Raw genomic sequence first — 14932 nt, 5'->3', positions numbered from 1 at the left:
ACAGCAAAGACAAATGATAAGTGTTTTTCAGCAAAGACTTACATCAATCCTACACAAAACATTACATATGAATAACTTTAAGTTCTACATTATTTGCTATACCAATAATTAGAACGAATTTTCCTTGTCATACCTCTAGTCATAGCAGTAGAAGATGCTGCCTCCGGGGATGTGAATCTTTCCTGAGCGTCAAAGAACTCATCATCTGAACTGCTGTCTCCAAACCCTGGTGGGGGTTGAAAAATTGGCACTGCTTCTTTCCCATTCCTTGCCATTCCTTCCTGATCCTGTTGTGTTTCTGTAGGATCTGGAGAAGAAAAAGGTTTTGGAAGGCTGTGGGCACTGTCAGGGGTAACATTGGAGCAGATATTGTAGTAGTGTCTAGTGTCTCCTTGTTCAAATGTGAACACATAGTCTGCAGGAAGGGGGAGGGTGCTTCCGGGACATTTTGCAGGTGACTCCTTTTTATGGTTTTCATTCTCTATACCTGACTCCTCACAGTCCTCCTCTTCGCTGGCTGCAGGGGGACTAGGTAGACATTCAGCAATATTTGAGAGTGCAGCAAAGCAAAAGAATTGGTCAATATCAGGCTCACAATGGGAATCAGCAGAGCACAGGTCACTCTGGGACTGAGAGTCTTTGCAAATCTGTTGCTGTGGAGACAGTGATGGTGAAAAGCGGTCCTCACAGTGGTAAGAGTCTTTCACTGGTAAATGCCATGGGTGTCTGGTAGAAAAATATGTCATAAGATCATCCTCCTCCAAAGCATCTATAGAGTCACTGGACATGCTGGTCATAAAATGTGACTCAGTTTGAAATGAATCAGATGCTTCAGATGAAGGGTCATCTACAATGATGATACACGGAGGGTGTTCAGGCTTATTCTCTTGAGATTTACCTTCCTTTTCTGTGCCCACTCTCTCATCGTTTGTTTCTGTTGTCTTTTCATTATTATCATCTATAGATTCATTGATGGTTTCTCTGTCCTCCTGTCTTTCCTTCTTTTCCAATGCCTCCTCTTCTTTGCCTCCTTTCTCCACCTCTTCATCTTTTTCCATGTTGCTCTGTGTTTTTTCAGTTTCTTCTGGTAGTTTATCACTCGGTTTATCACTTGGTGCTGTTGCGCTGCTTTTGGTAGTGCTCGCAACATGAGCAAGTAGAGCATCCACATCTGTGTCTGAGTCTTCTGAGTCACTACCACAGTGTGACACATATCCTATAGACAAAGAAGGAAAGAACATGACAGAATTCATAAAAATCATATTGTGAAAATTTACCTTTTCAACACGCAGAGACATTTCTTTTTTATTATGTATCATTATTTTAAATTATTAAATTATTATAATGGAGTGACTTGGCTCACTACTCATGGTTAGCTCCAATAGTGTTTGTCACGATTTTTTATGTCATATATTTTGTGATTTTGTCTTCAAAAACATTATAAAAAGATGGTTCTTTGCACATACTTATAGTTCTGTTTAGAACCGTATCATCCAGAAGAACCAGTTTAAGCTGAAATGGGTCTTTGTGTTTAGGGTTCTTTATCATCTTTTTGTTTTTCACTGATAAAGCATTTCCTCAAGGTTTTCTGGAGATCATCAAATACACAGACAGTCAACATCCTCTCAACAGGTAAATGTATTATTTCTTAACACTTCTGAACTAGGGCTGCACAAATATCGTTTCAGCATCGATATCACAATGTGATCATTCGCAATAATCACATCGCAGGATATGCAATGTGGAGTTTGTATTATAATTGATCATTTGCATGTGTTTTTGATGCCTGAGATTTTATAATGATTTGAGAAGCATTCAGGTATAAGAAATTGTACCATTTGTGACCTTAACTACAATTTATTTTATTGAATTATTTTAATCATTCAGTTACTGTACTTGAATACTGTTAGACTCGGTAAATGATAAAACACTTTATTTCAATTGTATCTTTTTCTTGATTGTATTATAGATTGTTATACATAAAAATACTCACAACACATGAAAATACAGAAATGCATTGCAAATAGCACAGACCACGACGAAAACGTGTCTGGGTCCCCGAAAAGTTTATAGATTGTTTATTAGATTTTATGTAGATGCAAATAGTAAACATTAATTCATTAATCTCTGACTAAACATGAAAATACTCACAACACATGCAAATACAGAAATGCACTGCAAATAGCACAGACAACGAAAAATGTGTCGGAGACCTCAAAAATTTTAAATCTTGTTTATTAGATTTTATGGAGATGCAGATTAGATTTTATGGAGGTGAAATTGTATTCATATCGCAAAATAAAAAAAAAATATCGCAATGTTACATTTTTCCAATATGGTGGAGCCCTATTCTGTACATTCCAACTTTTTAAAATCTAACTTGTTTCCACCTATCATGTTTTTTGTTTTTAGTTTAATAGAACATGTGACCAGCTCTATTCAATTGAGCTAAATTGAGGTAAGTAACAGAGTAGTATTTATGATCCTTCACTGTTTCTACTTAATACAGTAACTATCGCATTCTGTTCATTTATGCTAACTTTGGCCTTCATAAACATACTTCTTTTTACCTAAACAAATGGAAGGGGCACACTGTGACTTCAAACTCATTTGTATTTTAGATCCCAGTAAGCAATTTTTGTTTTTAAAAGATGTCTAATAGATGTCTAAACATAGTAGTCTTGCCTAAAATAAGGCAAAATTTGGGCTGTCAGTAAAAATCTTATAGATGTCTAAGAATAGGCCAAAACTAGACTGGTCATCAAATAAACAGAAATGAATGACTACACATATAACGTCTGTCTAATATGTAATTTGACGACTAGTCTAGTTTTGGGCTATTCTATTAGATTTTCACTGACAGCCCAAATTTAGCCTTGTTTTAGTCAGGCCATCTACGTTTAGATGTCTATGAGATGTCTATTAAGCACAACATTGTTTGCTGGGATGCTGTGAAATCATGTGGAGGAAGAAAATAACACCAAAGTTTTACCAAAACGCATTCATGATGGACATAAGGCATCATGGAGGATTATGAAGATTTCACTAGAACATGATCTTGATCACACTTGTTTTCCTGTTTTTTGTTTCCCTTCATTACTCTATGTAGTAATGAAGTAAAGTCTATTACTCTAATTACTCTATTACTCTATTACTCTAATGTCAATTGCGAAGAACCCTAATATGGTACTCTTTAGAACCACTTTTCCGAAGAGTGTAGGCACTTGTAAGATACAAACTGTTTTCAAAAGTGTGAAACTTGCTTAATAGCATGTTTTATTTTTAGAGTATTATTACATCCAGAATATGTGAGAGGTGTGGAGTGGAAGTGAAGTTCTCAGATTCTGCCAAAAGCATGGAAGCAAATCAGTATACAAACAAATAGACTGCATACCCTCTTCAGCTGATATCCGGTGACTCTTTGAATTAGGTGACCAGGGGAACACACAGATCTGGGGGTCCACAAGCAGTTTGCAATATCCAGCAACCAGACACGATAAATCTTTGGCTGCCACTGATTCCATCAGCAATGTTATCGGCTGAGGACAGGAAGAGTGTGACAATGAGAGAGAATAACAGAACAAAGAAAACGTGTAGAAATATGTTTACCGTATACCTTTATATCCTGCAGGTAGATCTTGACCAGACTAACTCTGTCAGACTCAGGTAATAATTCCACTCTGGTGATGCAGCTGAATTCAGTGAGTGTTGTCATTATGCTCAGCTTGTGATTGATAACCTGGCTGACTCCATACTTGGCTCCCACCAACAAACTCACCGTTGACTCTCTGTCCTGCAGCTAGTTAAACAGAGAGGGAACGAATGAAACAGAGAAACTGACATTTGCAAAAATTCACAGAAGGATTCATCTGAACATTTATAATTTTTTCACCTCACAGCAAGAAAGTCGCTGGTTTGAGCCCCGGTATTGCCAGTTGGTGTTTCTGTGTGGAGTCCTCCTGGTGCTATAGTGTATAAGTGTGTGTATGTGTGTGTGAATGAATATATATGGGTGTTTCCCAGTTCTGGATTGCGGCTGAAAGGTCATTCAATGTGTAAACCATATGCTGGATAAGTAGGCAGTTCATTCCGCTGTGGCGACCCCGGATAAAATAAAGGGACTAAGCCAAAGGAAAATGAATGAATGAATGAATCTTCATTCATGCAAAAAAGAAAATAACTTTGATTTGAACAAGGACTAGTTGTGATAGACTTGGATATCTTTAGCGATTTTTATTATTATAATATATTTTTGTGGTGTGAGCAGTGAATCGCACACTGGGTTCCATTTGGAAGGGGTCATCCCTATGCCCTAATACCTTTGGAGGGTCTCTCTGAAGGGATTAGAGCAGGGGTTCTCAAACTCGGTCCTGGAGGTCCGGTGTCCTGCAGATTTTAGCTCCAACTTGCCTGTACACCAACACACTTGCCAACACACTTGTAAGGATGTTTCTAGAAAGCCTATAATGCGTCCCAATTCGCATACATATACTACGCCCTAAAAGTATGAACTTTTTTTGTAAAGGAAAAAAATATATTTTGAGTGTGTAATAGAAGAGCAAACTTTGGGACATACTACTTCCTTGTTAACAGATTGTAATGTTGCTTAGTGATGAGCCCTGTCAATCATCCACACATCATCCACATTTCTTTCATATTTAATTTCCTACCTTATTGGAGATGCAACAACAGGATAATCTGCCATTCATGAGTCTTTCATGCAGGGAAATCTTCTCAGGTCTTTGGATAATTATACATTCAGATGTTAATGTCCAAACACGTCTTTATATAAGTTAAATATTGTTGTTGCAGATGAAATATAACACAGAAAACACTATTTAAATTTTTTTCATTTGGCTAGATATAAATTAACAGTCATACACAGTGTTGCCAGATTGGGCGGTTTTTATTTTTGCGGGTAAAAAATGACATAGGCGGGTTAGTTAAAATTTGGGCGGTTTTGCAACGGCGTGCCCGCCAGCCCCGGTGTGCCCTTATAAACCTGTTTTGATCTTCCAAAGAGATGCCATAGCCCCCGTTCTTCACATACAAATGCTGTGAACAGTGTAGAAACGTTTGTGATCTCCCTCCCCGACACAACATCTCAATCTCAAGCTCCTCAGCCTCACGACAGTTTATTATAGTCTACTGATTGTTGTGCGGCGCTTTTTGGTTTTCATCGGTTTTTCGACTGTCTTTGGGCTGGAATCAGTCAGCTACATCTGGCAACACTGATCATACAAACATCTTTACCGAAGCCTCTCTACTTGACGGTTGGCCATGCGCGTCCATCATGTTTATAGTATATTTACACTATTCATCCGTGTTTGTAGTTCTAATCGAATTCACGTCCAACGCGCAATATACTGTGGGCAATATTAGCAGTTAGAGTATGGACGGTTCTACACTTAATATTTTTGCCGAAAGTAGTAAAGCCTCTGGGAACTTTTGGCATACTCTTTTTAACAAACTACAATTTGGGACATACTAATTCTATTTTCAAATTCTATTCAGATTGACTGTCTGACTGGGGTTGGAGCTAAAATCCAGGGACCAAGATTTAGAACCCCTGGATTAGAGCAAGGATGGGCAAACTCAGTCTTGGAAGGCCAGTGTCCTGCAGAGTTTTGCTCCTACACTAATAAAACACAAAGGAACATGATAAACAGTGTGTTTAAGATCACTGGAACGCTATAGGCAGGTGTGTTTGATTACGGTTAGAGCTAAACTTTGTAGGAAATTTTGTAGGCTGTATGGGCAGGTGTATGCAAGGACTTCTATAATCTTTCCATTTAATTTTGTAAAATAAGGATGCTTAATTTACATATAAATGCAAAAGGAGACATTGGAAAATTACATTCACAATTATTATTTACTAACAGCAAAACTACATCAAATACAGTGGACTTAAAATCAGGACTGGCAAAACAAGGTTGTGGTTGAAAGTAGACAAGCTCAACACATTTTATACCCTCATTTACACCCGTATTTAGATATTTAGATTATTCATTCATTGATTTCCTTGTCGGCTTAATCCCTTTATTAATCTGGGGTCGCCACAGCGGAATGAACCGCCAACTTATTCGTTTTACCCAGCGGATGCCCTTCCAGCCACAACCCATCTCTGGGAAACATCCACACACACTCATTCACACTCATACTCTACAGACAATTTAGCCTACCCAATTCAACTGTACCGCATGTCTTTGGACTGTGGGGGACTGTGAGGCGACAGCACTACCTACTGTGCCACTGCATTGCCCTCCACGTGATTATATCAACACTTATAGATAATTTCACCTCATTAGGCTCAATTTTTCTTTACATAAAATAACAAGTAACTTTATACAGCTTCCAAATTAATCACTTTCATTATTCAATCGTATGCACTTCATTTATAGTCCACTTAGTAGTTGTTAATTACCCTTGCCTATTCTTTTGTTAATAATACTTAATTTAATAAAATTTATTACTTTCTTGTGTTGATAATACAGTAAGTGGCTCTACAAGGCAATTGATTTTAAACAAATCCATCCTATTGGCCAGACAAAAAACTCCTTCAAATTTATATAATTGTATTAAAATTAAACAAAAATTTTTATTAAAAATGTAAAAACGTAAACTTCAAATTCATCAAATTATAATTGTTTATCCAATTCACTGGCGCCAAATATCAACAGTAAAAGCGGATGACGCGGCGTGAATTGTTTCTTCATTTAATAAATTACTTGTGCCTCAGAAGGCAATCCTGACACGCAGTGAGTGTGTGGGGATGTTTGAAGGCTTAAGACGTGGATTACAGACGCTCTTGATTCTGGAGGTTATTAATAATATCATAACACTAATACTGAATCAGTTAAGGCATTTTAGAAAGACCAAAACAACAATTCAGATGTTTTACATTGTGCTCAGCCAGCTGGTGTATCCATTCACGCACATTTTTATCATCACATGATCTCATAACAAAATACTATCACCTTTTTTAATGCTCATACTGAAATATGTTCTGCAAAAGTGTTTTCATCGCAGTTTATGCACATCTTTCCATATCGAATAAAAAGTTTATCCTACTCAGTTATGCACATATGTTTTTAAGTGGATTTTCAAAATGTATGTGCATCTTGCAGTTTTTCATCAACCGTTTTTTATGCGCATATACAAAATACACATAAAAATATGTGGATGGAAACACAGTTACTGTTGTAGCATGTGTTTTTGAGGCCTTGTGTGTGATGTCTGAGGACAAAGTTTGGTTTTTCAGCAAGAGTGTATGGTTTTGAGTGTAGAGCTTAATTTTTACCTGAAAATAGCATGCTTGGAAAATTGGGTGAGAGGTTATGGATTTGTGTTTACTGTTTTAGAATATTAAGCATAGTTTCAAGAAATGTGTTTAAGCAATCGAGAAAAGCTGTAATGTTAATATTTCAGACCAGTACTATAACTAGGTTTGGTGCCCCGTGTGAGACCAACCAAATATCACTGCACGTTTTGATGATGTGTGTCCATGAAGAGATTATTGGTTTGATCATTTGCAATGTTCTCACTCTCTTAAATGGCTGTTTGGTATTAATGCTTGTGCAGTACCAAAGCTGATGACAGAAAAAAAGCCTTTCATGTGTGAATCAATGTGATGTACATTTACTGGGGAAATTGTTACAGCACTTTAATGGATTTCATGCCTGAAAGTAGCTATTAAGATGCAGAATACATCTCTTACCATCATAGTGGCACTAAAAGCTTTTCCTCCATATGACTTGAGTTCAGACATCTCATTCATGTAGTTCAGTCTAGCTTGATCCACTGAGATCACCTATGAACAACATGTGGGAACAATTATAAATAAATTTAATAGGAACAGTACTTTAATGAAACAGTTTTTGTAAAGGTATATTTTGTGCACGCAGACCATGGCAACACTATGGTATTCTTCCAAAAAGAAATCAATGTTTTTTTTGTTATTGTTATTTATGATTTACATTCTTCCACACAATTTTCATAGTAAAACACATATGTATGTACACACCTTTTGCTTGGGCTCCTGAGACAGAATCTTTTTCATGTGGTAACTGATGGCTTTCTTCAAGTCCTTTTCTCTCATGTTGCGCAGTAAAGTGTGGGACACAAAGCTTTCAATACCCCACTCCTTCCTTTTGACAGAATAAATACAGACATACAGTACATACTCTAAATCAGTGGTTCCCAACATTTTTTTTTTTTTGCCTGAGACCCTCTTTTCCCCCAGAAAATATTGTAAGGCCCCCTTCACGTTTAATTATATTTTCGCTTATATAAGTTATATAAGTAGGTATGACAAAAAAGGTTGTTTTCAAACAAACAGTATGTTTATTACTATATCTAGATATATTTATGCACAAATAAAAGCCTAATGTAAAATATAAAAGCAAAACATCAGTAGGCCATTTGTATTAGGTACACCTTGAGGAATTTGGGATGTATCATCAGCAAATGTCTTATTAATTTGAACGGCCTTATGCATTCGTTAGCAAGAACTTTGGCTCAGATAATGCACTGTGGCTGGGTCTCTTCGCTTCAAGAAAGTGGAATAAAACCATAGTTCAGGTAACTATCTTGGTATTTCCTGCATTTCATGTTTCCAGTTTTGCTAGCGCTGCGAACCGAAATGTTTGGAGCTTCTTTAGGAGGTCCAGTATGCTTGGGTCATTACTATGTTAAAATGAACTAAGGCAACATGATCATTCTCCTAATTGTCCAGTGCTAAAAGTTTTTAAAAATATGACGCGACCCCTCACAGAGCTCGCTGAGGCCCCCTTTTGGGCCAGGACCCCCCTGTTGGGAAGCGCTGGTCTTAATAACACAATTTAGGACTTTATGATGAACAGGACCTAAAACATATGTGTTAAAAAATTCATAGCGATTTATAGCTCCCTGTGTGTGTAGTAAGCAATGTGTACATGTGTTTGGACCTGCCTAACCCACTTATTAAATAACAAAAAAAAACCAACAACAAAAAAAAACTGAGCTATTGACTTTAGACCAGCACTATTTTCAATGTACTAATTTTATAATATAATATAATATAATATAATATAATATAATATAATATAATATAATATAATATAATATAATATAATATAATATAATATAATATAATATAATATAATATAATATAATATAATATAACAAGCTTTCCCATAGATGGGTTGCAGCTGGATGGGCATCCGCTGCGTAAAACATGTGCTGAATAAGTTGGCGGTTCATTCTGCTGTGGTGACCCCTGATTTATAAAGGGACTAAGCCGAAAAGAAAATGAATGATTGAATAATATAACAAGCAATCAAATGCAATATCAAGGTTTCCTAAGTTATTGAAAATAGTATGAACACTTACAGTTTGGCATAATGTTAATGCATGTGTACTCACATGATAGCTTTAAGTGGTGTTTTAAGGGATTGTCCACTGCTGGCTAGTTTTTCCTGTACATGTAGAGCAGCCAGTCTGAGAGCTGTATTACATTTCATCTCCACTGCGAATCTCTCCTGTAATACATCACTCACACTCTATACACACACACACACACATAGACACATGTTTATTCACTCATTTAGAAGATAACATAACATAAATGCTAATGACAATGACTACTAACTCTAAAAACAATATTTACCTTATTTTTAATTATTTTTTCCAATTAAAGCTTTGCTACAATTAGCTATTTATTAAAGTTGTAAAGTAGTATTTATGAAAGCTGGCATAAAATCAAAATGTCTCATTTCTCATTTCTTTTTCGCCATGCATTTGAAAACATTCTGCTGACTGTGATTCCCTATAGACAGTAATTACTGGCAGTCCTAGCTTGTATAGCACCAACATACCACACCCCAAACTCTACTCCCCATGACACCCCCGGCAAGATGCCACCCTGACCAATTGCCCATGCCTAAATCCGCCACTGATAGTAATCCTTCACAACTTAGTACAAACCGGCATTCAAATCTTCCTCTATTTTCTTAGCAATGCCAATGATATTGGTTCCCAAAAGATGAAATCATGCATCAGTTTCTATCACTTCAGAAACCATTTCAGTCAAGACAAATTTAACTTCCATTTCTTGCCGAATTTAAGAATTCACTTGTGTCTACACTAAAAACGCAAACAAGTGTACTCCTAATAATAAACAAATGAATATTCATATATTCAGAAAACAATCTAACGCCAATCATTTCTAGTACTGTTTATAAAATATAGATGGATGTGCATTAGCGGTAGTAATTTGCTTAAAGGGGTACAATCATTTACTAGTAGTTATAGCAGGAAATAAACATGAAAAAAATACTCACCTGTAAGTACAGATACTCAAAGCCCACAGGATCTTCTATGAGCATGCTTTTAAAGTCTCTGGGTAGAAAACAGACACGGAACAGACACCTGTAGTCGTGTGTCTCCTTCTTTTCAACCACCTGTCACACATACAGAGTATATTAGATTAAAAAGTATACTGTACGTGAGCCAATTAACAATTACAAACATGTGTAGAAAGAACTAACTAAGCTCTTTCAAAGAGTGAGTTCTCTTACGTCACTGTGTACTCTTCAATATGGTGTTCCATGCAGGAAACACACGGGGATATGAAGAATATTCAAAAGTTATGCTCCTTAATATTTTTGCAAGATGTAAGATTGTTTAATGAATAGAACATTCAAAAATCATTTATTTTAAATAGAAATTTAAAATAATTTATAGCATTATGTGTGTTTTCTGTCAATTCTATCAAATTAAAGTAATAGAAATGTAATGAATAAAAAGTACATTTACAGGAAAATACCAATTGTAAATTGATAAAATTAAATTTTAAAAACTTTTGCAGATGATAACTTTTTTTCAGGATGATCCTGATTTATGCATGCTAAGCCAGTCACTTTGTAAGGAAACAGTATAGGCATCATAAACCCAGGGCAATGCAGCACAAAGCAACACAAACTAAGCAGTTTTTTTAATCCCAGTTTTCAGTCTGACACAATAATCGGTTTCACTTCTTGTCCCACGCTATTAGTATGCCCAGTGAATGTACTGGTATAAAAACAAGGTATGTTTAGACAATATTTTGTTGTTGATGTTGTTGTTGTTGTTATTTAAAGAGCACATTAGTAATATGCACTTATAGGCAAGTTAAACAAAGCAAGTCTAATATTTCTACTAAAAGACTGAAAATATTACTTTACAAACTATTTTAGTACTCTATAAATCATATAAACATATGAATATTAGTCAATAATATTACTGAAATTAATATAAAACTGAATAATGAAAAGTATTTAAATGTATAAAACTATTACAGTATGTCCGGTCTCCTCATATACTTTAACCTAAGTAGAAAAAGTAAATGAGGAAAAGGATTTGTGCGCGCATATGCAGGTTTTCTGGAGTACAAAATAATAATAATTACAGAAAATCTTTTGAACCAATTTTATGACTTTAAGCCAATATTCTTACATTGTCACTTTGATAACACCACAAGTTACCAGGATAATCTTGAAACAAATTTATTTTTTAAAGAACCCGCAGGTTTGCAACCACATCAGGATGAATAAGTCCTAATTTACTGATGTGTATTTTGGTTTGATCTTGTATTGTGTTTATGTGTACCTTTTGAATGATCTCTTCCTCATGCAGTAGATAGAGTTTGCTGATGCTGTATTGTTGTTCCAGTACTAGGGAGAAGTGTTCAATACGGGTTATTGACAGTTTCTCCTTCAGAGTCATCACTATGTCCTTGAGAAAACACAAAGAGGGTATATTAAACATGTGAAGTTAGAGGACATCAGTACACAGAACAGGATAAATGACATTATACTGAATGATTATCATTTTCCTGTTTAGAGTACTTACTCTACCATTCAAATTTTTAGTCATTCAGTTTGATCAGAAAGATCACCTCAACCAATTATATTTTATTGGATAACAAAACCACAAATTAAAATAATAGTAATTATATACACATATTAAAATTAGATTTTAAAACTTTAAATTATATATATATATATATATATATATATATATATATATATATATATATATATATATATATATATATATATATATATATATATATATATATATATATATATATAAAATTACAGTGTACCTATATAAAAATTTTCTATATAAATGCAATAATCATTTATTTTATTACAAATTTAAAGGTCCCCTACTATGCCCCTTTTTGCAAGATGTAAAATAAGTATCTGATGTCCCTAGTGTGTATGTGAAGTTTCAGCTCAAAATAGCACATAAATATTTTTTTTTATAAATCTTTGAAGCTGACCCTTTTAGGCTTTGATCCAAACTGTGCCGTTTTGGTGACTGTTGCTACAAATTCAGATCAGATTGTGCTCCCAGACCTTTTTTTTCAAAAGAGGGCAGAGCTATTAACAGCTATTCCTTAGCATAGCAGCAGATTCAAAAACAGGACTAAAGTTCTGCTCACACTGTGAGATTTCAGCCACGATTTTGTCATCTCAGACAAAACAGGGAAATCCTAAAAGACTAAATCTGTGATCTTCGATCGCTGGTTTGACACGTTCACAGACAGCCAATCAATGCTTGTTGTGATCAGATTTTTCCCCAGACACATTCCTGCAGTGTGACAACAGAGTGTCAATCCAAGAACCAATAAGAACGCCGAATCTGATGACGCAATGCATGCGACAATTCAAATGACCACAGGAACATGTCAAAACCTTTTTTTTCTTCTTGTTTTTTTTTTTTGAGACACGCTGTGTGCAAAATTGCTGCTACAGATTGTTTATGTTTGCTGTGGGGAATCATTTCGGAATGCCGGATAGTGAAAGTGTCAGATGGATGACGTAAAACTCTGTGGTCAGAGTTGGCATGTCTTTATTGTCGTTCAGTCTGACATAATGAAAGCTGAGATCTTACAGTGTGACATGGGAGCCAAGTTTGTGCAGTCTGGCATGATACAATCGTTTAGAATTATAAAAAAAATGCACAGTGTGAGTCAGCCTTAACTTTATCTCTGTAAAAAAGAAGTGGCTCAAAAGAAGGTAGTCTATGGAGAATACAGTGTTCATTTGTACATTCTAAAACTCCACATTTATAAGGCCTCTTAGTCACTGAAATTATCTTAAGCAGATTTGGCATAAAATCTCACATGGTGGACAGCTGCTTCTCACTCAGGACTGTTTATGCTAATGAGGGAGAGATCATCCCTAATAGACGTGACTTTCCCCCTCTGATGACTTGTACGAAGAGAAAATGTCAATCAAAGTGTTTCTGCTTTTGCAGTCAAAGTGTTGACTGTTTTATGAAGTGTGATTGTAAAAAAATAGAATTAATTTGCTGGCTGTTCACACACTGTTGCCACACAATTGTGATTAAGCCCCCTATAGAAGTGATTTTTGCATAATATGCAAACACAATATGTCCCTTTACATAATATACCCCTTTAAATGTAATTTTAAAATGTTATTTGCTCCTGTGATAAAGCTGAATTTTCAGCAGCCATTGTAAGTACTGAACTGATACATTATTATTATAATTACAGTAAAAAAATATACTGCTTAATATTTTTGGAAAAATCATAATACATTTTGTTTTAGGATTGTTTAATTAATAGGGGCAAACAATTGTTTTCACACAAGACTATGTTATAAATAAATTATGTGTGTTTGTGTGTGTGTGTGTGTGTGTGTGTGTGTGTGTGTGTGTGTGTGTGTGTGTGTGTGTGTGTGTGTTTTGACCATTGTACTTTAAAACCATATTTCATGCTGACTGAAAAATCCATCATAACTCATTACATTAGTGACTTATAGTGAATATGTCTACATTACCTTAACAGTGGTTTTAGATTCAAACTTGAAAGCCTTCGTCTGGCCATTCTCCAGATAGACCTTCAGAACATTAGGCAGGAACAGCAGAGAATTGCCCTGGAGGTCAAAGATCAATATATGACCCAAGGTCAACAGGCATGCATTTATAAATATAATATGTAAAATAGATTATATTAATAGCAATGTTAGCATATATGCTAAATTATTAAACAGCAGCCTCTTTCAACAAAACTATTGTTTAATTAGTCATATGGGAGCCTAGTCACTTCATGCGTTCTTGTTCTGATGGTATAGCTATTAGATCATGAAAGGGACAGGTATAAATGCCCTCAAAAAACACATTTGAGACAGATTTTAAATCCGATCGCTCAAACCACTTCAGGAGGTGGTCTGGGATGCATTCCAGAGGAAACTAAACAGGTCTATATTCATCTGGTTATTAAAACCACATATGTAAATTTTGCTTTCCCAAAACTGTAAAAATAGCACACATGTTGTGGGCTATATGACCCCCAGATAACAGCGCAAATGCATAAGCAATGAACTGACACAGCTGACAGTTTGAGATGTTTGTTTTAGTTTTATTTAAAAAATATTTCCTTTCTGATTCTGATTCTGATTCTGATTTGAATATTTTTGTTTCATTTTATTTTTGAGCATAAAATGAAAATTAATTAATATGAAATGACAGCATTAATAACAGAGACACAGCATAAAACTGTACTCTACTTCTGTAAAAGGAGAGTAAAAATCCTTTAAAAATATACCCTTTTGTTCATTTACAAAGTTGTTTTGTGCTTGGGAGAGTACATGTATTAACATAGTAAACTCCCCAAAATATTTTTTTTGAATGATGTCCTGCACATATGTATGGGTAAAATAGATGACAGTAATTGAGGAGCCTGCCTTGAGCATTTGTGATGATATCTTGCAGCCAAAAATAATTTGTATACAAAATAATGCCATGGTCATGCTGCAAAAATGGATAAGATTAAAAAAAAAGATTAAAGCGAGCAATTGGTCCATATTTTAAATTTCTATACAGAGAGGTCATGTTTTGGTCTTTGATTGGTCTCATGCAGTCACGCAATGTGATTTTGCAG

The 14932-nt window shown here is 35.2% G+C and overlaps 1 protein-coding gene across 1 annotated transcript in view; it reads right to left on the bottom strand.

The window, feature by feature from the left end:
- Positions 1-14932, bottom strand: part of LOC130230848 (FERM and PDZ domain-containing protein 1) — a 50353-nt gene that overhangs the window by 3930 nt on the left and 31491 nt on the right. Inside the window, exons 8-16 of the mRNA XM_056460137.1 lie at positions 13830-13925; positions 11626-11751; positions 10320-10439; positions 9403-9539; positions 8024-8147; positions 7718-7810; positions 3617-3799; positions 3395-3539; positions 134-1216 (exon numbers count right to left, since the gene is read on the bottom strand). Of these exons, the coding sequence (XP_056316112.1) occupies positions 134-1216; positions 3395-3539; positions 3617-3799; positions 7718-7810; positions 8024-8147; positions 9403-9539; positions 10320-10439; positions 11626-11751; positions 13830-13925 (2107 nt within the window). The remainder of the gene's footprint in view (positions 1-133; positions 1217-3394; positions 3540-3616; positions 3800-7717; positions 7811-8023; positions 8148-9402; positions 9540-10319; positions 10440-11625; positions 11752-13829; positions 13926-14932) is intronic.

This window comes from Danio aesculapii, chromosome 1, assembly GCF_903798145.1.
Source record: "Danio aesculapii chromosome 1, fDanAes4.1, whole genome shotgun sequence".
NCBI lineage: Eukaryota > Metazoa > Chordata > Actinopteri > Cypriniformes > Danionidae > Danio > Danio aesculapii.
Note: the sequence above shows the minus strand (reverse complement) of the source record. Positions and strands in the feature narration are given on the sequence as shown.